Source organism: Mus pahari, chromosome 12 (assembly GCF_900095145.1).
Source record: "Mus pahari chromosome 12, PAHARI_EIJ_v1.1, whole genome shotgun sequence".
NCBI lineage: Eukaryota > Metazoa > Chordata > Mammalia > Rodentia > Muridae > Mus > Mus pahari.
This window is the reverse complement of record NC_034601.1, coordinates 7,205,706-7,231,752: the sequence shown is the minus strand read 5'-3', so window position 1 is coordinate 7,231,752 and position 26,047 is coordinate 7,205,706. Positions and strand designations below refer to the sequence as shown.

At 44.1% G+C, this 26,047-nt stretch overlaps 2 protein-coding genes across 7 annotated transcripts in view; both read left to right on the top strand.

Moving 5' to 3' along the window:
- The window catches only part of Zc3h7a (zinc finger CCCH-type containing 7A), a 37,003-nt gene extending 19,936 nt beyond the window's left edge, over positions 1-17,067 (top strand). For 3 of the 4 annotated variants that reach the window (XM_021209496.2, XM_029544479.1, XM_029544480.1), the window contains 14 exons: positions 1,196-1,400; positions 2,538-2,602; positions 3,130-3,316; positions 3,681-3,842; positions 4,991-5,187; positions 6,006-6,106; positions 6,856-7,037; positions 7,858-7,934; positions 8,523-8,656; positions 9,017-9,122; positions 11,960-12,068; positions 12,867-13,000; positions 14,511-14,674; positions 16,179-17,061. In XM_021209496.2, the coding sequence (XP_021065155.1) occupies positions 1,196-1,400; positions 2,538-2,602; positions 3,130-3,316; positions 3,681-3,842; positions 4,991-5,187; positions 6,006-6,106; positions 6,856-7,037; positions 7,858-7,934; positions 8,523-8,656; positions 9,017-9,122; positions 11,960-12,068; positions 12,867-13,000; positions 14,511-14,674; positions 16,179-16,368 (2,013 nt within the window). In that variant the 3' untranslated portion in view covers positions 16,369-17,061. Of the gene's footprint in view, positions 1-1,195; positions 1,401-2,537; positions 2,603-3,129; positions 3,317-3,680; positions 3,843-4,990; positions 5,188-6,005; positions 6,107-6,855; positions 7,038-7,857; positions 7,935-8,522; positions 8,657-9,016; positions 9,123-11,959; positions 12,069-12,866; positions 13,001-14,510; positions 14,675-16,178 lie in introns of all 4 variants that reach the window. The other variant, XR_003844877.1, reaches the window with a different exon arrangement.
- A 3,032-nt stretch (positions 17,068-20,099) lies between these two features.
- The window catches only part of Txndc11 (thioredoxin domain containing 11), a 60,568-nt gene continuing 54,620 nt past the window's right edge, over positions 20,100-26,047 (top strand). For 2 of the 3 annotated variants that reach the window (XM_021209199.2, XM_029544867.1), the window contains exons 1-2: positions 20,100-20,469; positions 25,329-25,545. In XM_021209199.2, coding sequence (XP_021064858.1) covers positions 20,228-20,469; positions 25,329-25,545 — 459 coding nt within the window. In that variant the 5' untranslated portion in view covers positions 20,100-20,227. The remainder of the gene's footprint in view (positions 20,470-25,328; positions 25,546-26,047) is intronic. The other variant, XM_029544868.1, reaches the window with a different exon arrangement.

Sequence of the window (26,047 nt, the reverse complement as noted above, 5' to 3'; positions counted from 1 at the left end):
GGCAGGCGGATTTCTGAGTTCGAGGCCAGCCTGGTCTACAAAGTGAGTTCCAGGACAGCCAGGGCTACACAGAGAAACCCTGTCTCGAAAAACAAAACCAACCAACCAACCAACCAACCAAAAAACCTTAGATATTGGGGCTGGCGAGATGACTCATCAGTTAAGATTACTAGTTACTCTTCCAGAGGACCAAGGTTTGGTTCCTAACACCCTGACACATCATGGGACACAACTGTCTGTAACTCCCAGAGAATCTGATAACTCTTCTAGCAGGTAAAACACCAATACATATAAGTAAACAAATCTCTTTTTAAAAAAACTGAAATCTAAGCCTAAGTTTACTCAGTGGGTAACTTGAAGTGTAAGGACCTGAGCTGGGAGCACGCGCTCCCTGCCTGTAAGCCAGAGCCAGGCCGTGCAGAGACCAGTGCTTCCCAGCCGGGCCAGCCAATGTAGCTGAGTCACAGGCTCTTGGTTCAGTAAAGATGCCCTGTGTCAGAATAAGGTAAAGCAATTGAGGACGCCCTGACATCAGCCACTGGCCTTCATACATGCCCACATGAAGAGGCACACCAGCACCAGCACACATGCATACACCACACACACACACACACACGATCTTTATCTGTAGCACTTACTTATTGTGCGTGTGTTTGTGTGTGGGTGTGGAGAAGTGAGAGGACAGATAGCAGCAGTCAGTCCTCTTCTGCCTTGTTGGATTTGACAGCAAGTGCCTTAACCTAAGAGCCATCTTGCTGTCCCCTGTTCCCCTTTTTAAACAAATTTTAAAAGTTTAAAAATAATTACAAAATAAATAATGAAGCCCTAGGTTAGTTACACCCTCAGTACTACGTGATGGCATGGGAGGTAGGGCAGTAGAATCAGAAGCTCAAGGCCGTCTGTGGTAACACAGTAAGTTTTGAACTGGTCTACACGGGACCCTTTCTTTTAAAAAGTCTCTACTTTTATCAGGAATCAGTCCATCATGGTGGGGTGGGTATAGCGCAATGGGCAGAGAACGCTGCTCTAAGATTGTTACAGTGAGCCTTCATTTGGATACAGGCATTCTGTGTAGCTCTTTCCCTCAGTTTGGGGCATGGAGGGATGGTGGGGGAGGGCACTTTTGATAAGCTGGTGGTAAAAGCTAAGCCAATGAAAGAGGGTCTTGGATCTTGCTGCCATTTCTTCTCCTCAGTCCTCCACTCTGTTCAGAGGACCCCTCCCGACTGCCAGTGCAGCTCCAAGCTTGCCCTTCAGGACACCATCGCTGCTTGGAGCCTTGTCTATGGGTGCAAGGTATCCTGAGCCCTCCTTTGCAGAGTTTTTTCCACCTCTGACTTCATCGTTGGAAGAATTTTACTCTTCTTTAAATTCATTTTCAGTGGCTGAATCCAAACGAGGTAAGGCTTTCTCCTAAATTATAAATAACTGCAGTCAATTTTCTAAAAATAAAAATATACATTGTAATTGTATAAAGCACTTTTAGGTGGTAGTCTCTTGGGTTGTTTTTTATTGTGATAAACTGTAAAGAGGGATCCTTCAGGTTTGAACTTGGCTTGACTTAACTGCCATTTTGAGGAAGAAGCAAGGTCATTTGGGTAGGCATGGGAATGTCACTGACTTAAGATCATATGATTGGTCAGGCTGCTGTTTTGTTTCAGGGCAAATGAATTAAAGTGTATTCTGCTTTAAAAGTTGATTCCATCTTAAAGCATGCAAACTGGGAAAACATTAAAATTAGCTTCACATCTGGGTTTAATATTTAATTAATTTAATTATTTAAATATTAATTACTTAATTAATTTTTAATTTAATTTAATTTTAAAATTTAATTTAATTAAATATTTAATTAATTTAATAACTTTTAGACTTGATTGGGCCATCATCTGTTGAGCCCAATGTCCTTATTTTATCATGGAGTACTGAGGTCTTGGTCTGAACAATAATAGGCAGAATACTTGGTTTTTGTTGTTAGTTTGCTTTGGTTTTCTGGAGTGTTACACATAATATATAAAGTGCTCTATTGTTGAGCTACACCCTGGTATCTCTACATATCATAAATAGTGAGGAAATTTTTCATATATTTTGGGGAAATTGTTACATAGTGAAAGGGTAAAAGTCTAAATTACTGTTTCAGAGATTTACAGTGAAGAGGTTGAAAACCATGGGCTCCAGGATGACAGAGGGGAAGTCACTGAATGGGAGGCTGAGATGAGGCAGCCCTTGAGCTCCTGCTGCTTAGGGTCAGAGAGGAGGTGTCTTCTCAGTTGCTTGAATATGGGAATTACTTTCTTAGGTTTCTCTTAGTCCTATTGAGTAGACCTGCTGTAGATAATTTTCCAATAATGGCTAGGGGTTATTTTTGCTCATGGCTTCTAGAAGAAAAATCCTAAGCCCTCTTTTGTCAGTAGTAAGAAAGCTTACAGGATCGGGATGGGAGAGCTGTGGGAAGCCATAGCTAGCCAGGTGCCATGCCCTTGTGTGCTGATTCTGTGGTTAGAGTGAAAAGGTCTGTTGAAGTCTTTTTATTATTTTAGATCTGTGCACCTCAACTGCTAGAGAGGGAACACCGCTTAACAACAGTAATTCCTCCCTTTTACTTGTAAGTGTCACTTCCTCTTTTGTGAATTCGTCGCTAAGATTGAATATAGGCCTGTACTTAAGTAACTGGATTATGTGGTTGGAAATGAGAATCTCCTTTGAATTTTCTGTGTGCTGTGGGAAATAGTGTTATAAGACGCATCCCGAACACCCAGTATAAATGTTTTGAGTGTGTGACTGGATCTGTCAGAGCAAAGGAATCACCATTGTAGATAGTTCAAGCTTTAGGGCAGCCTAACACATCAGGAGACATAGAGCAGAACGTAAAGACGCGTGTCCTGTGGAAGCGGAGCAGTTGTCATTAGTAACAGCCATTACTAAAGCCATTGCTATGGGGGCCCAGGGTTGAAAGACGAAAGTGCAGAGACAGACAGGTTGCATAGAGAAGTGCACTGGGGCAGGACTGCGGCAGCCTTTGTCTACTCTCCATGGGAAGTCAGGTCTTTTTAGTGATAGTACAATATTTGTTGCCTGTTTCTGTTTTGTTTTGTTTTTTTGTTTTGTTTTGTTTTCTTACTCTTTTTGCAGATGAATGGACCAGGTAGTTTGTTTGCCTCTGAAAATTTTCTGGGAATTACAAGTCAGCCTAGAAATGACTTTGGAAACTCTTTTGGAAGTGTGATCACTAAACCGTTTTCATCAGGGACTCCTAGGCATCCCCTGGAAGGAACCCACGAGCTGAGGCAAGCTTGCCAGATCTGCTTTGTAAAATCAGGTCAGCACACCAAACTAGCGGGCACCTGGGTGAGCGTGAGGTGCTCGTGACCGGGTGGAATGAGCCCTGGCTCTGGTGACTTTGAAATGTTAGGGAGGAAGCTGTGGAGGAGCAGGCAGTATCTGCTCCAGACACTATTCAAATTGTTGCCTGTCTCTGCTTTTATGAGCAGTTAGATTTCCTCCTGAGATCACTTCGGCAGCACTGCTGCTCCATGGACAAGTTTACTCTGGCAGCTTCCTTCTGATGGAATCTCAGCGTGGTCAGGGTTCACCTGCTCATGACTGCTTATAAACGGCTGCTACAATTGAAAGTCACTTGTTCTGCTCAAAAAAACGGACAATCTTCTTTATGTCTTTTTCAGGCCCTAAGTTAATGGATTTCACATACCATGCTAATTTAGATCATAAATGTAAGAAAGATATTTTAATTGGTAGGATAAAAAATGTTGAAGATAAATCATGGAAAAAAATACGTCCAAGACCAACAAAAACAAATTATGAAGGACCATATTATATATGCAAAGGTATTTTATTATAATTAATAATTGTTGTATGTTACATGACTTACCAACTTTTGGAGAATCACTCTACTAACCTCAGGCCTTGTTGTCTGTATCTGTTGGCTACATTTGTTCCAATATTTCCTGTTATTAAAAATGGTGAGGCAAGGGTGTAGAGAGATGGTCAGTGGTGAAGACTTCTGACTGTTCTTCAGAGGACCTGAGTTCAGTTCCCAGGCAGCTCCCAACTGTCTGTAACTTCAGTTCCAGGGAATCTGGTATCCTCACACACACATATATGCATGCAAAGTACCAATGCACAGAAAAACAAAAGCAAAAAGTAATGAGAAAGATGGTTAGACTGGGAGCACAGTATTGGGTTGAATCAGGTCAGTTCATATTTTTGTTGTTTCTGCTGTGTGTTTTTTTTTTTTTTTTTACATCTTGTATGTATTTTAAAGTCTGTGGAGACACAGCCTAGAATGAGTTTTAAACATGGAACTCAGTTTCGCCTCCATAGAATCACAGACCTGGACTGAAGCTCTGAATGTGCTTCAGAGAAGACTTGCATTCGGTTTAAGCTTCATCGGAATGAGCTTTGAAAGCCACTAAGGAATAACGAAAAAAGAAAGGGAACCGCTATTTCCAGATGTGTTTTACTTTTTGTTTTTATTTTCATTTATTTCATGTGTATGAGTGTTGACGTGGATATATGTCTGTGTACCTGTAAGTTCAGGGCCTGCAGAGTCTAGAGTAGTTGCAAAGGTGCCGAGCCACAGTGTGGATGCTGGGATGCAGCCCTAGGGTCCTCTGCAAGGACAGCAGTGCTCTTTAACTGCTGAGCCTTCTCTTAAGTCCAATTTTTTTATGAGAGTATGATTGTTCACAACGACATTTTTCACACATATGTAACACATGCTTTGATAATTTAACCCCATTTCCATTCCACTTTTCCCATAAAACGGTTTTCAACCTTGATGCATCCCTGCATCTTCTCCCCATTGCCATCAAAACAATTCAACTAGAAGACAGAATCCCACCCCATCCTGCCCCAGAGTGACTTTTCTGCTTGGATTATCGGAATTATCTGGGATGTTCCGCTGATACTGTAATGAGCTTGCCATTCATTGGCCCTGAAAAAACAGGTGTCTCTGTCTCTCCTGCCTTTCCAGATGTTGCTGCAGATGATGAATGCCGATATTCTGGCCACTGTACATTTGCTTATTGCCAAGAAGAGATAGATGTGTGGACCCTGGAAAGAAAAGGGGCATTCAGTCGAGAGGCTTTCTTTGGTGGCAATGGAAAGATCATCCTTACTGTGGTCAAAATTCTCCAAGAGCATCATGGAGAGTTTACATTCCTTTGTGAGGTGATTTCCCCATGACTCATTTTCTGCTGTCAAATTTGGTGAGAGTGGTGGAGAGTGTAACTCATTGGAGAGTCTAGTATGCATGGAGGCCTCAGCACTGCGTTAAAAATGTTGTGGCTGGGGACTGGTAGATGGCTCAGCGGTTAAGAGCACTGACTGCTCTTCTGAAGGTCCTGAGTTCAAATCCCAGCAACCACATGGTGGCTCACAACCATCTGTAATGGAATCCGATGCCCTCTTCTGGTGTGTCTGAAGACAGCGACAGTGTACATTCATAAAATAAATAAATAAATCTTTAAAAAAAATGTTGTGGTTAGGGTCCATGGCATGTGACTTTAACCCCAGCACTTGGGAGGCAGAAGTAGACAGAGCTCTCGGAGTTCCAGGCCGGTCTGATATATATAGTGAGGTCCAGGCCAGCTAGGGCTACTTTTCTCATCATGGTGTACACACTTTAACCTAGCTCTCTTGGGAAGTAAAGGCAGGTCCACCTCTCTGAGGTTTAAGCCAGTAGCTACTCCTACTCTTTGAAAGAATGAAAGAAAGCTGGGCCTGGTGGTGCATGCCTGCAATACTAGTGCTCGGAAGTCTGAGGCGGGAGCATCACTCTTAAATTCCAAGCCAGTGTGGTGGGCTATAGAGATCATGTCTGAAATCAAGCAGAGCAGCGTGCATAGTAGTAAGGCTTCCTGCTGAATATCAGTTGGTACAAATTATTCATTATAAATGTATGATACTGAAGCTAAGGCAGTATTCTGGGCACAAAACTTAGACTTACGTATATTTGTGTGATAATCCTTCTTTTCTTTCTATTTCAGAAATGTTTTGATCATAAACCTAGAATGATAAGTAAAAGAAATAAAGATAATTCCACTGCTTGTTCTCACCCCGTCACAAAGCATGAATTTGAGGACAATAAGTATGTTGGTGATTTCTCATTTTTTATAGTGACAAAGACCCATGTTCTTAGATCCAGTAAAGTCAGTGGTAGACTAGATGTAGAGGTGCACTGGCTCTACAGCAGAGGACCTGAAGGCAGGTCACCTCTGAACTTCAGGTCAGCTAGGACTCCATAGTGAGACCGCTGCCTTCAAGAAAAGGGAAAAAGTCAGTAGACGGGGTTCCTGTTGCCCTTCTGCTGTTTTGATAAGTAATAACTATTTTAAAGTGTCTTTTAACTGGGTGTTATGACACATGCCTAGAATCTCAGTACGCAGGAGGCAGAGGCAGGAGGACCACATATTTGAGTCTAGCCTAACCTACATAGCAAGCTAGGACAGCAGGTGTTATATAATGAGAAGCCAGCAAAAAGCAAAACAGTGAGCTGGACGGTGGTGGTGCATGCCTTTAATGCACACACACACACACACACACACACACACACTAAATAAACATATTAGAAAAAGTTAAAAAGTATTTTTGTTCATTTGTCTGAGAATTAAGTACTGAATTACTAGACTGATTACTTAGTATAGAAAAGACCATTAATTTATAGCTTCTCGTGACATGCGTTTGTAAGTTTTTTACCGTTAAAAGCTGCGTGTGTAATTTTTTTCTGGTACTAATTTTAATAAAATGGCTTTTCAGACTAGACATTGTACGTATATGTATAGTTTTCAAAGTTGGCAGAGCCGTCAGTATTAAAATGCTATTTCGTTTTTGTCTTAGGTGCCTTGTCCATATTTTGAGAGAGACCACAGTAAAATATTCCAAAATACGTTCTTTTCATAAACAATGTCAACTTGATTTATGTCGACATGAAGTCCGTTACGGCTGCGTGAGGGAAGATGAGTGCTTCTACGCCCATAGTCTTATCGAACTGAAAGTCTGGATCATGCAAAGTGAGAGAGGTGGGTGTGTCGGCTTGTCACTGTCCCTGCGCGAGGGAGGAGTCAGGTGTGGTGAGGACAGAATAGTAGTAAGGAGAACCACACGTCCAAGCCAGCTCATTCCATAACAGTTTGGGGCTGGTGAGATGGCTTGGTGGGGAAAGACACTCCTGCCAAGCATGCTGACCTGAGTCGGATCCCTTGAGTCCATGTGAAAGGAGAAAGCTGACGTGTGCCCTGCCCTCTGAGCTCCACTTGCATGCACAGACACAGAGTAAGTAAATTACATGCAATAAAAAATGTACGTATGCAGTTCCATCCCTCTGGTGGGATTGGACTTAGGGCCGTGTGTACTCTAGGCAAACTCTCAGCCACTAAGTTTTATCTCCTGTCTTCTTTGCTGTTTGTGTCAGTTAGGTCACTACTACATTGTCGGGCTGCCCTTGAACTCACTCTGTAGCCCCAGCAGACCTGATTTGGAATCCTACCTCAGCTTCCTTAGTAGCTGATAATATAGGACCGGGCCATCTTGCTTGGCTACTGTAATATTTGTTTGTATTTTTAAAGAATTACCTATTTTGGATGTGTTTTCATGCAGTTTATCATTAACACAAATTTGTACATGCAGCATAGATTTCATTAGTAGGGAAAGGATTCCTCAGAAGACAAAGAACTGTGCCTGTTAAATACTCCATTTAAAAAAATGTGATGCAATGTATATTCATCCCTGATGGATCAGGCTACCTGAGACCTGGAGAGTTAAGAATTCTCTTAGGCTGACTGAGCCCAGATGAGTGGATACTGTGATGTGTTCTTTAAGAGAAACTTGTACATTTCCTAGGTATCTCCCATGATGATATTGCTCAACAATCCATACAATATTGGAGAAGTTTGCAAGCAAGCATGCCCGGAGTGCAGGTATCTCCCTATTCCTCGTGAGCTGGGTGCCTTCGGGAGTTGCCTAGCTGGGGCTGGAGTTGTGATAGATTCAGGGTCATACTTGCAGTCCTTTACTTCTTCTATTCCATTGGGTAACTCTTCTGTGAAAACATATTTGCAGCTGGTCGATTGCCATAATCAAGCTTATGGCAGCCTGTGATATATATCTTCCAGGGATATAGGACACAGTTTTCCTGTTTAGCTCATTTAGGAAAACACTGGGTCTTGACCTTTGGCACTTCTTGGATATGGGTAATAGGTTATGGTTTGGAGTTTTGTGTCCTACATGGTTTGTTTAAATTGCTTATTCATTGTTCTCCTTGGCCCACCCAAAAGCCACCGAGTTTCACAACTAGCTTCTCTCAGCTGAGGTTTGGCATCTATAAGTCTGTAATCTTTTTATCAGATTCTCTTGCATATTTGGGACAGTTTAGTTTAACTATCAGCATATATGTATTTGTCAAGTCATAAGAGCCAGACAACTATGCTGGTACAAAATGCATGGCGATTTTGTATGCTGTTTTTCGAAAAGTGGTTTCTATTATAATTGATCTTTCATTGTTCAAGGTCCTTGGTAATCAAATAATGCCTGGATTACTTAACATGGAGATAAAGTTTGTATGTGCTCAGTGTCTGAGAAATGGCCAAGTCATTGAACCAGACAGGAACAGAAAGTACTGCAGTGCCAAGGCACAGCATACGTAAGTATGTGTGGATGCCTGTAAGTCCCTGTGCTCCATAGGGTCCAGTCATGCAAGTGAGAGGAGACCAGGACACTGAAAAGTCAGTAATTAGCTGTGGTAACAGATGGAAAGGCAGAGGCTCTGGAGGATCTAGGAGCTGATTTCTTGAGTAGCATTTTGTTTGGCTTTACCACTTTCTTTGTTTAGTTTGTTCTGAATGCTGAAAAGTGTCAAGAGGAGGTCAGACAGTAGACACGCAAGGCATCTCTTAGAAGGGTTGAGAAGACTCTTTGGCCCTCTGGGTGCACATGCTGTGCTCGCTTTTTATGTAATGGTTTTTGCCCGAGTGTTGTTTTTTCTGAACTCCATCTTTTTTAGGTGGACCAAAGAACGTCGTGCAATGAGAGCGATGTCTTTTGAACGTAAGAAGTGGATGAACATCCGTCCTCTCCCCACAAAGAAACAAATGCCTTTACAGTTTGATGTACATACGTAATTTTTAAGCCACTTTTTACAATTAGGCATTTTCAATGACTAGAAAGTAGTGCTAATTCAGACTGAAGCTCAAAGCCCTTTAAGTATTGCTCCTCAGCTGTGATGAAACTGACGCTGTTTGGTTTTCTTCCTTGCTCCATGTTGTATGTGTGTGATGAACAGTTTTCATATTGACTGCTGCTTCCTTCATAGGTTATGTAGACAGAGTAAACAGATAACCAGAGCTGAGTGAAAGTTAGGGCATAATTTAATTAATCTTTCAAGGGATTTATTTTGGGGACCGAATGAGGATTTCCTTTTATTTTACCTGAGTTGGAGGTGAAGCCAGTGCCACCTTTCTTGTCAGCATTGCTAGACACAGTTGTTCTCATTTTTCCTGTTGCACCTTGTTGTTTCACTACAACATGGAATGCAGGCTAAAAGCCACTCAAAGATGCCAGGCAGAGGTGGCACACTGCTTTAAGCCCAGTACTCGAGAAGCAGAGGCAGGATGATCTCTGCAAGTTGGAGGCTAGCCTGGTCTACAGAGGTCATTCCAGGTCAGCCAGAGCTATACAGAGAAACTCTGTCTCAACCCCACTCCCCAACACACACACACAGACACTCAAAGAAAGAAGACTTGCTAAGGTGGCCCAGAAGAGAACATCAGTGCCAGCGATGCACACTCCTATTCTCCACACTTCTTGGGACGAGAGCACCACGCTATCATAGCAGAAGGACAGTAGTTCACTCATTCAGCGGCACCTCTTGTTTGGGGAGGGACTTAAGTGGCCACAACAATCCCAAAACCAGGCAGGTCAGTTGTTACCTATGGACTTGTCTTTTCACAAGACAGTCCAGAGGCTCACACTGTGATGTAACAGATAGGGACATGTGGAGTATTGACAAACAACATGCCAGAATGTCTTGTCAGAGAAGCTAGGCACATGGTCCTCTTTGTGGCTGGAGAGTGAAGGAAGCACAGGCTGAGCATTGCACCGCCCATGTGTGTGTCTTGTAACTTTGGAAAGCTTAATGCGAGTCACAAGGCCAGTCTTTGCTAGGCAGCGATCTACTCTAACTGAAGTGGGATCAGATGGCTTTTATGTGAAAAGGAGATTTATTGGAACTCTGATATCTTGGGCCGTAAAAGATGAGGGTGTATTATTAGAGAGTTGGCTAAAACAGGGCAACTGGGCTGGGTTGTAGCTCAGTGATAGAGTACTTGTCTAGCATGTGTGAGGTCCCGAGTTCAATCCCCAGAACTGCCAAAACAAATAACTTGTTCTTCTTGTAGTTCCTGAGGACTGCCCAGGACTGTTGATTTCTCTTTAAGCTTGAATGTGGTGAGCTCTCTCCTAACGCCACACTTCAGCAGCTTTATTGACTCTTGTACCCCAACCATGTTAGATGTTGTAGGGACCCATTTCCTAGAACAAATTTTGTGTGTGTGTGTGTGTGTGTGTGTGTGTGTGTGTGTGTGAGAGTGTGTGTGTGTAGTGTAGAGATTGTGGGGAGGTAGAAACACTCTCTTTCAGAATATTCTGTAATATTCTGTGGCTTCATTTGCCTATCTGGTAAATGGGCTCATTATACCATAAGGACAGTGACCTGTTATGGGAGTCTCTGAAACCCAGTACAATGCCTGGCCGTGCGCTCCCTGTTCCTTATTTTTGAGTGACTGGATAAGGCAGGAATGGAAGTTCATACCTGTAACTCCAGGTCTTAGAAGGCAGAGGCCCAAGAGTCACCACAAGTGTAAGGCTATCCTGGCTTAAGGCCAGCCAGGGCTACATAAACAGACCCTTTCTCAAAGTCTCAAACAAAAGAAAACAAACAAAAAGATTGTACCTGAGTCCCCGATCAAGCTGACTCAACACACAGACTGCTGGCCTCGGGTAGGCTTTCCTGTGCAGTTACTGATTGTCATCTCAGGAGAAAATGTAGTGTTGAGAGTTTTGCAAAGCAGATACTGAGCTTCTCTGTTCTGTAAGGTAAGTGGTGGGAAGGCCAGCTCCCGTGAAGAGCACACAGCCCAGCTAGCAATTGAGGGGTTTTGCTGCATCTCAGCTAGACAGCTGCTGAGACCTAGGGATGAGCTTTCTTGGTGATAGAGGTTCTCCTGTTTCCTGGAGACTGGTGATTCTCAGAGAAAACTTGTCTGATGGTTGCTGTCACTTCATTCTCCTACTCCTGCCTCCCTGTTCCTGTTGTTAGTTATAATTCCACCTAACTAGAGGAGTGCTGTTGGAAAGCCTCTCAATTCCCTGACCTGGTTAGTGCGGCAGGTGTCTTCAGATACACACTGTATCTAGACTTGTGGCTGAGGTTAGCTGTCGGTGTGGGCTCATTAGAGCTTTGAGTCAGGACGCTTCCTAGTGCTGTCTAGTAACCTGTGGATCAAGCTGCGCTCTTCCTGTCCCCAGCTCTGGGGTGGAGGCCTCATGACTATTATGGGAAGAAAGCAGTAGCTGCTTGACAGAGAGGGGATCAGATGTTCACTGCAGAGATGATATGAGGCCCCTAGTATGTGGTTTTGTGGGAAACTTTTACTCCTTCATTCTGTGCTTCACTTTCTTTGGGAAACTTTCTGAAATAGAAATGTTTGCTATCACTATCATGTATTTTGGGCTTATGGTCCATTTAAATAAAATTAATCTTAAAATTTGTACTACTAAGCATTAGCACTGATCATAAGACTTATTTTGCTCTAATGTAAAATTAGTTATACTAAGCAATGCCCTGTCTTTAGTGTATATATGTGTGCATGCATGCATGTGTATGTGTGTGTATGTGTATATGTATGTATGTATGTATTATATATATATATTTTTTTTCTCCACACAGCTATGCAACCATATTGCTAATAGAAAAAAGTGTCAGTATGTTGGCAACTGTTCCTTTGCTCATAGTCCTGAGGAACGGGAAGTGTGGACTTACATGAAGGATAACAAAAGTAAGTTCGTGCTCTCTGTCCTTGATGCCCATGAGCTCAGCGTGCAGCGTGCACGTTTCAGCTGCAGCTCTAGCAGTGCTGTTGCTGCTGCTTGCGGGACGCATAACCACAGCCTCCTTGTGTGGAAGCTGACTTGTGATGTGCATTTGGTTAGGCCACACTTGCTGTGAGTCTGTACCTCTGCATCCTGCATAGAAGAGGCAGCCTCCTTAAAAGTTGTCCAGTGTGACAGCTCGGTTCTGGGACTCCAGACAAGACCCAGCTGTGGCCGTCAGGTAGATGGGAGTTTGACAGCTGCTTCAGACAATAGCTCACTTTTGAATCTAAATAGTTTTACTTCAGATTTTTTTGTTTGTTTTGTTTTGTTTTCTTTCTTTTTCTAAGAGATGTATTTATTTTATTTATATAAGTACACTGTTGCTGTCTTCAGACACACCAGAAGAGGGCATCGGATCCCATGACAGATGTTTGTGAGCCACCATGTAGTTGCTGGGAATTGAACTCAGGACCTCTGGAAGAGTAGTCAGTGTTCTTAACCGCTGAGCCATCTCTCCAGCCCTTGTTTTGTTTTGCAAGACAGGGTTTCTCTGTGTAGCTCTTGCTGTCCTGGAATTCAACCTGTAGACCAGGCTGACCGCAAGTTCAGAGATTCACCTGCCTCTGCCTCCTGAGTACTGGGAGTAAAGATGTGCACCACATTTGTTTTGAAGGTGTAGCAACAGGCAGGCAATCCACGTGCTTATGTGTATTTGAATGGCATTTCGTGGTTGTTGCTGAGCACGGTTCCTTTTTCTTCAGTACATGATATAGAGCAATTTTATGAACTCTGGCTGAAGAACCAAAAAACTGAAAAAAGTGATGAGACAGCCAGTCACTGTAGCAAAGAAAACGGGAAGCAGATCCACATGCCAACAGACTATGCTGAAGTCACAGTAAGTACCACTGCTCACGCACGCCTGTGTCAGGGCTCCCTCCCTCCTCCAAAGCCTGACTGTCCCCTGCAGCCCGTTTCTGTCTGGTGTCTTTCTTTCTTCTGTGCTTTTTTGCCATTAGCTTAAGTCTCCTTGTGCTGAAATGATCTTGCTTAAAAATCTTAATTTTAAAACCATAAAGAAGCTAGGTCAGGATGCAGCCCAGTTGGTAGAGTCGTTGTTTAACATGCATAATACTCTGGGTTTAATCTCCAGGACCGCATAAATTGCATGTGGTGGTGCATACTTTTAATCCCAGCACTCTTGGGAGTTCCAGACTGAAGGGCCAGAAATCCAAGGCCATCTTTGGATGCCTGCAAATTGGAGGCCATCCTGGGTTACGTGAGAACCTATCTCAAAAGCCAAAAGTGACACAAGGAGATATACACCTTTCAGCTCATCACTTGGGAAGCAGAGGCAGGTGATCTCTTGAGTTCAAAGCCAGCCTCTTATAGCAAGTTTTAGGTCAGCTAAGGCTCCACAGTGAGACCTTTGTAAAAAGTAAAGAAAACATGAATGGCTTGGGCCCATCACTCCTAGTAATCTGATGTTAATGTGCTGTGTCAGTAAAGTAAGTACTACAGATAAAGTTGGAAGTCTGTTCTTCCCAGAGGAACCAGATCCAGTTGGTGTATTTCTCTATGCTAAGTTTATGTATCAGTGATGTGGCCCTGCTCTTCCTTCCCCCTTTAAATGAAAGGCAGAGGTTCACTCTGAAGCCCAGGCTGGCCTTGAATTTGAGCAATCATCTTTACTTAGCCTCCAGAGTACTGGGATTATAGATGTGAGCTACCATACCTGGCCATTATTATGTGGCTATTGTTCATTTGTAGTCAGCATGGCGTGTTGAGCACCTGGCAGCTCTGTGTATGTGTGTGTGTGTGTGTGTGTGTTCATGTGCATGTGTGTGCATGCACATGTGTGTTCCTGCCACTTGTTTCCTGTTTTCAACCCTGCATCTTATCCATGTCCACCACCACTGCAGGACTGTTGTCTGTCCTGGTCTTGTGTGTGTGTGTGCTCAGGACACATGTGAGTATGGATGTCTTATGTGTATCTCTGTCTTTGCAGGGCCAGCATCTTTACTTTCTGGGTGCCTGATGCAAATCTAGTGTTGTTGAGACTCACTTGTGTAGAATTGCTGCTGATTATTCTAGAGCTGGCCTGCTCTGACCTTGTGCAGCTCCTGCTTTTCCTCAGGGTGTTAATTCTTCCCAGAATACTTAACTGCCTTTCAAATGACCTAATTTGTACAACAGCTTCTCTGGCTTTCTTGCCTGAACTTAACTGGATGAGCACTCCCTGTGCGTTGGCTTCTGTTCCCATACTGTAGTTGGTCCTGTGCTGATACCATGTCTGATTTTGGATTATATGTCCCTTGCCTGGCTTACCCAGAGTGGAGCCTGGACTACGTTCAGGCAGCAGTGGGAGGTCCAGGCTCTCAGGCAGCACATCTCCCTGCATACTTTAGGTGGACTTCCACTGCTGGATGTGTGGGAAGAACTGCAACAGTGAGAAGCAATGGCAAGACCATATCTCCTCTGAGAAGCACAAGGAGAAGGTTTTCCACACTGAGGACGACCAGTACTGCTGGCAGCACCGCTTCCCCACTGGGTACTTCAGTATTTGTGAGAGGTGTGTAGGCCCCTGAAGGTTCCCTGTGGAGAGGGCTGAGCCCATGGCCCTTCCATGGTCTTTTTGTCTGCAGATAGAGTAGGAAGTGGGTGGTAGTTTGGTAATGGTGCTGTGACCTGGCAGGCACTGGAACACCCAGTGACGATATCCGGGTGCACCCGTCCACACTCTCTCTCACCACCTTTTGAGTTTCAGAGCTCTGTTACGTCTTTGCTCATCAAATTAGTGGCTTTAAAGTTATATTTTATATATAAACTTAGAATATAGCATTGGGTTGGAGGGATAGGTTAATAGCAGGAGTGGGTGGGTTGGGGTTAGGGGATTTTTGGAGGGGAAACTAGGAAAGAGGATAACATTTGAAATGTAAATAAGGGAAATATCTAATGAATAAAAAAAAAATATAGCATTGGGTTGGAGGGCTGGCTTAGCAGACATGAGCACCTGCTGCCTTTTGAGAGGCCCCAGATCTTTCTTATTACACATATCAAGTGGCTCACAACCACCTGTAACTTCAGTTCCCAGGGATTAGACATGATCTTTCAGTCTCATACATACTCAGGCATATTCGTATACATATAAAATCAAAAACAAGTACTAGGTGGTGGTGGCATACACTTTTAGTCCTAGCATTCTGGAAACAGAGTCAGGAAGATCTCTGAGTTCAAGGCTAGCCTGGTCTACAGAGTGAGTGCCAGGATAGCCAGGGATACACAGAGGAACTCTGTCTAGAAAAAACAACCCTCCCTCAAAAAATTACTGTTTGTATTTAATTACTAAATTTAGAGCCTTTGACTTGGGGACACAATCAGAGTTATGGGATGCATAAGGCTCAACATCACAAGAAAACAAAAATAGTCTTGTTGGATAATTTTAAATATCATACGATTCTTAAAATATTTTTCTTTTTATGTACCTTGCCCCCAAACTGAGGCAGGGAAGATGATCCAGCATGTATGAGCACTACTTACTGGACAGGCATGAGGACCTGAGTTCAAGCCCCCAGAATCCATGTGAAAAGCCAGACATGTTTGCCTGTAGGAGGGGCACGGACAGAGGGCTGTTGGAGCTTAGATCCCAGCAGCCTCACCTAGTTTGGGTGAGGTACTCTTTAAGGGAATCAGGTGGAGAGCGATGGAGCAGGGCACCCAGTGACCTCCTCTGTGTCCAGCACTTCTCACTGAGCTAGGCCCCCAGCCCTAGCAGGACTTGCTCATGGAACACTTTTAAATAGTTTATAGTACTAATTCCCTGTTGTGTATATTGTACCCATAAAAGATTTATGTCCCAGGCTTATGTTTCCTAAGTGGATCTGGGATGCAGCTCTGTGGTTAGGAGCATGGGCTTAGTAGGCAGGAGGCCCTCTGTTTCATCCCCAGCAGCCACAAGAGAGAGGGAAAATGACAGCTTTATGACTGCAGAAGGTGTATGCAGATCGCTGGAGAAAGAAGAATGTGTTTTCAAGAGTCCTGACACTGTTTCTAATTGCATCATATACTCCTGACAGGTATATAAGTGGCTCCTGCACAGAAGGAAGCAGCTGTAAATTTGCACATGGAAATGCTGAACTTCATGAATGGGAAGAAAGAAGAAAGGCCCTACAGATGAAACTCAAGAAAGCACGGAAAGATCACTTAATTGTCCCAAATGATAATGACTTTGGAAAATATAGTTTTTTGTTTAAAGATTTAAAGTAATACGCTGGCTTTTATGTAACTCAATCAGAGCACTGACCAGAAAAATTGCAAGTGTTGAGAGGCACAGCAGAGGAGCTGCAGATTTCTGCTTGATTGGCATCTATTGTTCCTCCTGAGCAGCAACCCACAGTAGATAGGAAAAAGGCTCTTTGACAGGCCTGGCTAAGCTCTTGCAGAGCCACTGGCATCAGCTGGCGAAGGGACTTGCTGCCAGGTTGCTGTCTGTTGGACAGAAGCTTGGATGAGGTGTGGTGGGGAAGAGGGTAAGGTTGAGGATGACTCTGAGGTAAGAGCCGCAGCAGTGAGTGTAATGCACAGTGGGATCGGAATACATGATGGCTGAAATTCCTTATGTGTTTTAGTGGAATGAAGTTATTTAATATAATAAAGTCTTCTACTTATCTGTATGTAGGTTGCTAAAAAGGATTTTCTTAACTCAGATTTTTAAGTCAAATAACCATTTAGCACCGTGTCTGTTAAATGGGTATTTTCTGTATTTGTATGTCTCACTGTGGTAAGGGAACTGATGATCATGCACATCAACAATATTTTGGAAATAATTGACACAAATTTTATTTCTTGGTCTTTTGCTGTTTAAATGATGATTTTTTTGAAAGATTCAACTTGTACTGCTGGTATTGTGTAGTGTATGGACCAATATTGCTTGTAATAAAAGATCTTACATAGAGATGACTTTCATAGTTTTGGTGTGGTCCTTTTTCCTTCAGGAGTTATTGGAACCCAGTTTTAGAGAGGTTTTGTTTGTTTTTTGGTGTGTGGGGTGCTGGGGCTTAAGCCTAGCACCTTGTCCATATTAAGTGGATACTGTACCTTTGAACTAAATGCCAGCCTGTTTTTGTCTTTTATTTTGAGGTGGTTGAACATGTGGTCCTCCCACTGTTGCTTCCTAAGTAGTGATGGTAGCCTGCATTTGTAGGCTGAGCTTACAAAATGTTTTTCGTTTTGGCTTGAGACAGGATTTTACACAGCTCAGTCTAGTTTTGAACTCCTGATCATCCTGCCACCACCTCTCAAGTTGCTAGAGTCAGGGTTAAAGGGGCGCCCCCAAGCCTGGGTGTGCAAGTTCCTGCCACCACCTCTCAAGTTGCTAGAGTCAGGGTTAAAGGGGCGCCCCCAAGCCTGGGTGTGCAAGTGAGTGGGTTTATTTTCTAATTGATTATGAATGTGGATGTGTGCACATCTAGTGTGGGGATACATATGTGCCAGTGTGTGTAGGTGACAACTCTTTCATCAGGTCTCTCCCCACTTTTACAAGGTTCTGTTGACTGAATTCAATTTACTACCTTTATTTATTTATTTTTTTTTGCTGAGGTCTCTCTGTGTAGCCCTGGCTGGCCTGGAACTTGTTCTGTAGCACTGGCTGGCCTGGAACTCAAAGAGATCCACCTGCCTGTCCTTCCCAAGTGCTAGGATTAAAGGTGTACCCCACTACCTACTGGCCCCATAAATTGTTTTTAAAACAGTATTTGTATTTGGACAGTGAGTGATAAGCTGCAAATTGGAAGTACATGGAAACAGCTTTTCTCTCTACCCTAGTGCCTCAAGATTTAGAGTGATTAAGAGGCTTCTCATGGTAATTGACACCCTTTGGTGTCAAATGATTAGCTGGGAGTGGTCAGCTTCTTTTGGAATTGGAGACATGAGCTGTGAGGTCCTCAGAGGCTCTGCATGTCCAGCACCCTTAACACGTCCTTGGGGTCACTGACAGATGATTGAGGGCTTGTGTAAGATGAGACACAGAAATAGTTATGAGACACATAGAAAAGCTCACTTGTCTCCCTGCAGCCCTGATAGCTTTCAGAGGTGGGACCAGCACAGACGGAGGAAAGCAGCAGGGCAGTGGTTGGTGGGCAAGGGTGCACAGCATGCTGCCTGTGAGGCAAGGAACCAGGCCCTTAGATGCCTGATCAGAATCACTTCCTCAGGATGAAGCTCAAGAGGTAGGATGCTGAGAAACCTAGGAAAGAGTTTGGGCAACTTGCAGGTTGTTAAGGTGAGTAGTGTGGGGGGTGGGGGTGGGAGATGGAGGCCACCTCCAGTACCCTGATGATAGTATGGAAAACGAATACTAACTGGCACATGTTAGGAGTGGGGTTTTTTTTGTTAAAATAATCTTATAGTTTATGTGTACAACATATATACTCAGTGCCCCTGGAGGTCAGATCCCCTAATACTACAGCTATAAACGTTTATGAGCCTCGTGTGGATGCTGGGAATTGAACACTGGTCTTCTAGAACAAACCAGTGCTCTTGTAATCACTAGCAATCTCTTCAGCCCCACATAGGTAACATTTGATCTAGGCTATTTCCCCCTCCCTACCAACTTTACAAAAAGATTTTATTTTTAATTATATGTGTGTGACTGTGGGTGTGTACACTTCATTTAGTACCTTGGAGGACATCAGACTACCTGAAGTGGAGTTACAGGTAGTTCAACTACCTGTAACTTAGAACCAAACCTGGGTTTTCTGCAAAAGCAGTATTCTTACTGTCTCCAGCCCCAACCGAAACTTTTTTATTTTGAAATAGGGCCTTGCTAAATTGTGCAGTCTGGCCTTGAACTCTCTATGTAGTCCTGGTACAAGTGGTCCTCTTGTTTTCCCGAGTAGTTGGGATCACAGTTGTGTGCCACCAAGCCTGGTTTAAAAAAATTATACACAACTCATATAAACCTAATTTTGGGAGGAAAAATGAAGATAATTCGCTCTGTATCTTAGGCTGCCCTTGATTTTTTTTTTAAATTTTTTTTTTTCAGACAGGGTTTCTTTGTATAATCCTGGCTGTACTGGAACTCACTCTGTAGACCAGGCTGGCCTCGAACTCAGAAATTCACCTGCCTCTGCCTCCCAAGTGCTGGGATTAAAGGCGTGCGCCACCACGCCCAAACTAGCCTTGGTGATTCTTATTGCTGGGAGGTGTGAGGCAGACAATGTCCTGACTCCGATACTTTCTAAACGTTGTTTCTGTGGATTTGCACATCAAGCATGGGTCATAGAAATGGGATTACACAAAATACATCCATTCTTATACTTACGGCTGGGTTTTTTTGTTGAATGTAATTACCATTTATCAGTACTTGTCTCACGGTTTCTACTGGTGTGATAAACACATGAACAAAAGCTATTTGGGGAGGGAAGGGTTTGTTTTGGTTACACTTTACCAGCATAATCCATCATTGAAGGAAGTCAAGGTAGAATCCTGCAAGCAGAAGCTGAAGCAGAAGGCATGTAGCGTTATTACTACCCCATTACAGAGCAGGCCGATCTCTGTTTTATTACTGTGTCCTCCGGTCCGCCTCTGCACGAGGCTCCCCCGCCCCCCTTTCTGAAAAGCAGAGATAACAAACTGCACCCATGCTCTGCTGGGTCTGTTCACAGACCCTGGCATTAGCGACAATCTGAGCCCTAACAGTACCCGGATGGACCGACCAACCGAAGGACTCGCTAGGAGACATCCCCAACTAGCTTCCTGGCACAAGGATGCAGCGTCAGCCTTGTGAATGAAGGACAAGGTCTAGCTTGAGTGACTGCAAGCCTGCGCAGTCTGTACAAGAGAGGCGGGACCTGTGAAAGGCTGACGCGGCCGCGAGTGCTGCGAGCACCCGCGCAGACTCCCTAGGCTCGAGGGCGTGGCCCCCAAAGGGCGTGGCTTCGCGGGAAGCCGGCGTTCGCGCAGGCTCCGAGTCGGAGGGCGGGGCGTCTCTGAAGTGTGGCTGACGTGGAGAGTCCGGGTTAGCTAGCGCCGCTGGCTGCGAGGTCCGGGAGTGACGTGCGGGGCCGGGTCCCCGGGCCCGAGGTGGCGGCAGCGACGGTATAAAGCCGGCCACGGGGAGCATGTAATGTCGGAATGCGGAGGCCGCGGCGGCGGCGGCGGGAACAACAGCGAGGACGCCGAGGACGAGGGTGGCGGCCCCAAGGGCTCCGGCTCCCTCAGCCCTGCAGGGGCGGCGGCGTCCTTGGAGGGCCGGATCCGCCGCGGGTTACGCGGCGCCTCGCTTATGGCTCGCCAGCGGCCGGAGCTGCTGTGCGGGGCCGTGGCTCTCGGCTGCGCCCTGCTCTTCGCCCTCAAGTTCACTTGCAGGTGAGGCTGCCGGGACTCGGGCTCCGCGGCCAGAGCTCTGCCAGCCCGGCTGCGCGGGGCCAGCTCGGGGCCTCCGGGGTCGAGGGCTGTGTGTCTACCTCGGGGAAGTCGAGCCTGACCTTGCCTGCGACCACAGGCTTGACCTTCCCGGCGGCCGCGGTCCCCCCACTCTCCTAGTTCCGCGGGAGGCGTTTCTGGGTGCTGCTCTATATCAATTATGCACCGAGGGCGTTTGGCCATGTTTCTGAGCTGCTTCTCACCTGTTGGGGTCTCTCGGGGTGCACATGTCAGTTCTTGCCCAGGCTATAGTACTCTGTTTTAATTCATTCCATTTTCCTTAATGCTTGCAGTGTAGTGATTCACAAGCCATTTAGGGGTCTCAGTCGCTTTTGGGAACCCAGCATTTGATATACTGACAGTGCACGTTTGTACTGAGCACCCGTGAATGCTGAAGACAAAAATTCCCGTTCCCTTGAGTTCTCATTGAAGTGATGATATACAATAAACAAACACTTCAGAGACCTTAATAAGTGCTATGCAGGGAATAGAAGGATGAGGGTGGGTAGGGCAGAAAGGGCCTTCATGGGAAAATGGCATTAGACGCTTACACAAGGAAAGGAAGGGGGCAGTGGTGGAAGAGCTGAGGTAAGAGCTATTACAAAACAGTCAAGTGCAAAGATCTGGAGTCTGAGCAAGCTTGGTCTGTTTGTGAAACTTGGAAAAGGCCTGAGTATGCTGGAGTTTAGGAAGAATGGAAGCTAATGTGCCTCTTTTTAGATAATTGTGTAGATAATTGTGTAGATGCCTCAGATCATCAGAATATCATTTGGAATTGCAGTTTATAAACTCTGTTGTCACTTGACATATCCTCTTGTCACTTCTGTCCAGAGGGAGATTTATCTGGGCACAGATTGAGTGTAATGAACACAATATGAGATCCCTGAGGTCAAGATGGGTCAAAAATTGGGGGTTTTAGGGGGAAGAGACTCATTTTTTTAGTGTTTGCAATGTGTTGGGTGCTACGCTAAAGTGTTTAAAAGCACTAAGAGTGTTTGTCACCACACCTGGCCCGGAGTTTGAACTGTTTATCTTGAGCAACTAGACTGGTACTGTCTTTATAAGGGAAATACAGAAAGTATTTTACAAGGTGGAATATTGCAACTTGCCATTTGGATTCAGATTAGCAGTCCTTTTCCTACGTCAAGGAATTGATTTACTTCAGCTTGCCCAGCTGTGAAAACAGTGCTCAGTGTTTGATCTGAGACAAAAACACGTGACTTTGTGGATAGACATGACCTTTGAGACGTCAGGAAGATCTAAGAGTTTAAATCAGTCTGGGGAGCTGTCAGGATGAGCTCCTCAACTGCTTCTGGCTGAGAGAGAGCCTGCAGTCTCACTTCCTCAAGCATCTTTCTATGGTGCTGACAATAGGTCAGCCTTTTTAATAAACTCAGATGAATGTTTAAGGACTTTATTTCGTAGAATGGTGTCAAGATATTATGGTACAACAAACCCTGACATTTTTTTGTTGCTCTTTTCCTTATTTTAAGATCTTTAATGAGGACAGAGGCTTAAGGAAGAATGTATCGGGTCTGTTTTTCACACTTAATTTTATTCATAGTACAAGTCTGAAATAAATGACTGCCCTCCTCAGTGTCAAGCTTAGTTCAGAGTAGGTGGTCTATAAGAAGGTGAATTTGGAGTTGAACCACAGTGAGTTACTGTGGGTGTTCTGGGCCTCTAATCTTTGCCCACTTCTGTTTATGGGCACTCAGTCTCCACGAATCCACTCTGCTTGCTTTCCTGTGTATGTTTATTAGGAATAAAGCTGCATTGTATATAGTTGCCTTTAGAAGGGAGATTTAAAGTATAAATATCATATAAATCGAATTTACAAGCTAGCAGTATGGCTTAGTGGGCAAAGCACTTACTGCACAAGCCTGACAATGTGAGTTTCATCTTTGAGCACATGGTGGAAGGAGAGAACAGATCCAGGTTATCTTTGACTTCCATGTGAATGCCTACACTCACACACATGTGCACAGACAGTAAACAACAGTTTTTTTTTTCTCCTAAGACAGGGTTTCTCTGAAGTCCTGGCTGTCCTGGAACTCACTGTGAAGACCAAGCTGGCCTTAAACTCAAGAGATCCACCTGCCTCTACATCCCTGAGTACTGGGATTGAAGGCCTGGGCCACCACACCTGGCCATCTTTTTTGTTTTTAAACATGCCTTTATTGTTCAGTACCAATTCTTGTTTTTGTTTGTTTGTTTGTGCTACATAAACTTAAGAGCTATAGGAAGTCTCTGATTTACATGTAATTTTTGAAAAGTGTAAGGCAAAACTTGAGAGATACATAAAAAGGGTCTGTGGTAGGGCAGAGGGCCATGTTTCTCTTTCCTGGCTGTTTAGTTTTTGTTTGGTTTGTGTTTTATCTGACTTTTAACTTTAAGAACTCCTCTGTACCTGTAAAAGATAATAAGTTGGTGTCACCTGTATTTATCCCCAGATTGCATTATTTTATGCTAAGCGTGCAGGTTGTCTTTTTGTTTCTTTTTGAGCCTGGGCCTCATGTAGTCCAGGGTGATTTCAAACTCCTAATCCTACTGCCTTCTCCACTCAAGTGCTGTCATTACAGGGGTGTATAACCATGCTTGGCTTTTAACTAAAAACAAACAAACCAAACAAACACTGAGTTATGTGTGTATGTCTAAGTGCGAATCTGTGTGGGTTTGTGCACATGAGTACAAGTGCCCACAGATGCCCCAGAACCTGAGTCACAGGTGGCTCTGGGCACACAGGTGCTGGGAAGTGAACTTGGTACTGCTCTTGTAGGCACTCTCCTAACTGCTGAGCTCTTAACAATCCCTTGGCTTTGTATTTGAGTCTCACTTTAACCCAGGCTGGCCTGGAGCTTATTGTCCTGTTTAGCTGTCTGAGTGCTGGAATTATAAATGTGTGCCTTCATGCTCAATTTAACTTGCATTTGAATGGTAGGAAAATAATTCCACCAATGAACAACCTTTAGAATCTCTTCAGAACACATTTCCTCACCTCTCTGCACAGTTATCTGCTTGTCTGTGTCCCCGAATTATAGCTCTATACTGAGTTCTCCCACAACAATAGCCATTTTGTGTAACTTTTATTGCTGATTGTTTGTGTACGTGTTTCGTTGCCATCTTCCTCCTCTAGGAAGAAAGCTCTTGGCAGCAGCCTCTCTGCCTGTGTCTGAGCCATAGAGCAGTTACTCAGATAGTTTGTCTTGTATCTTCTCTCATGGGTATTTTGTTCCCTCTTCTAAAAAGGATGGAACTATCCACACTTTGGTCTTCCTTCTTCTTGAGCTTCATGTGGTCTGTGAATTGTATCTTGGGTATTCCAAGCTTTTGGATTAATACCCACTTATCAGTGAGTGCATGTGTGTTCTTTTGTGATTGGGTTACCTCACTCAGGATGATATTTTCTAGTTCCATCCATTTACAAAGAATTTCATGAAGTCATTGTTTTTAATAGCTGAGTAGTACTCCATTGTGTAAATGTACCACATTTTCTGTATCCATCCCTCTGTTGAAGGGCATCTGGGTTCTTTCCAGCTTCTGGCTATTATAAATAGGGCTGCTGTGAACATAGTGGAGCATGTGTCCTTGTTATATGTTGGAGTATCTTTTAGGTATATGCCCAGGAGTGGTATAGCTGGGTCCTCAGGTAATACTATGTTCAATTTTTTTGAGGAACAGCCAGACTGATTTGCAGAGTGGTTGTACCAGCTTGCAATCCCACCAACAATCGAGGAGTGCTCCTCTTTTTTCACATCCTCGCCAGTTTTGATCTTAGCCATTCTGACTGGTATGAGGTGGAAGCTCAAGGTTGTGTGCATTTCCCTGATGACTAAGGATGTTGAACATTTCTTTAGGCACTTCTCAGCCATTTGGTATTCCTCAGTTGAGAATTCTTTGTTTAGCTCTGTACCCCATTTTTTAACAGGTTTATTTGGTTCTCTGGAGTCCAGCTTCTTGAGTTCTTTGTATATATTTGATATTAACCCTCTATCAGATGTAAGGTTGGTAAAGACCTTAGTAGTCATTTCTTAGTTGAATGGCTTAATCTTTTTTAATTGTGATTATTGATACAGTTTTCATTTGTTCCTTCTGGGTTTTATTTTTTCTTTGCTCCTTTAGTTTCTTTTGGTGTGATGTATTGTTTTAGGGCACTGTGGTCAGGGCTTTATGCTCTAGCATTATACACATGTGCCTGATGCGAGAGTTGTAGCCTCTCTGACGGTGGGGAATCTTTCCAATTAAGGCTCTTACTTTGTTCTTCATCCTTCTTACCCCGGATTAGTGTTAGTGTGTAGAATTATGCATTACAGTTGCCTTTCCCTGAATGCTCTGGATAGATACAGGTCAACTCCCCTTAATAAATTATGTTTTCTGAAAGTTGAGTCACCTGTAAATGTCTCCTATAGGATCTGCACTCATGGTGGTGTATACGGTCCCTCATACTTGTAAGCTATAGAGCAGCAGCAGCAGTGCCCAGAGATCAATGGCTTTTGTTGACTGTCAGGCTACAAGGGGTGATGTCGAAATTTTGGGTTGTGAGCAGTGAGACCATGGATGGTGTCATTACTTACTGCTTCCCTAACCCACACCTGCAGGGACAGTGCCCAGCATCTGTACTGTCCCAGCCAGGTGTTGCCTTAGCATGGTGTATTGGTTTCTATTCAGGACAGTGACTTGCAAACTCTTATTTTCTTACTCAAAAGAGGCCTTTAAAAAAAGTCTTCTCTCTTCTTCCATACAAAAGTGTAATGGAAGAAAAAAAGTAAGTGGAGAAATTGTTTGTGTTTACTCTTTTTTAGTCGAGCAAAAGACGTGATAATACCAGCAAAGCCGCCTGTCAGCTTTTTCTCCTCGAGATCTCCGGTCCTTGACCTCTTCCAGGGGCAGCTGGACTATGCTGACCATGTCCGCCAAGATTCTGAGGTGGTGGTGCTGTTCTTCTATGCCCCATGGTGTGGCCAGTCCATCGCTGCCAGGACAGAAATTGAGCAGGCAGCCAGCCGGCTTTCTGATCAGGTAATGTGTGCTTTCACCTAAGCAGTGACTGTCAAGTCTGTATGTGAGAGGATGGCCTCTCAGGGAAATGATGCCAGACTTGCCGTGAGATCCAGGCAAACTCCCGGGCCTTGTCAGGTGCAAAGCCCGTGAAGAAACAGGAACAAAAGTCCTGTTATGATAGTCAAGTGGCAAGAGTGAGCTTCAGTTCTGTGGCTTCAGGAGATGTGTGCTTGCCCAGGATACCAGGTTGTGGGACACAGAGCTGAAGATAGTAGAGACCAAGAACCCAGCTCTCTCATGGCCAGTTTATGTGGCTTGTAAGCCTTTTATGTTGTGTCACACAGGCCATGGTGAATGTATGGAGTTAGCAGACAGCTTGAAGGAGTCAGTACTCCTCTCCTACATAGCCAACTGCTTAAATGTTCATACAGGAAAAATTTATGAATAAAAAGACTAAATGTTGCCAGGTATGGTGACATAAATTTTTTTTTTAGGTTTTTCAAGACAGGGTTTCTCTGTG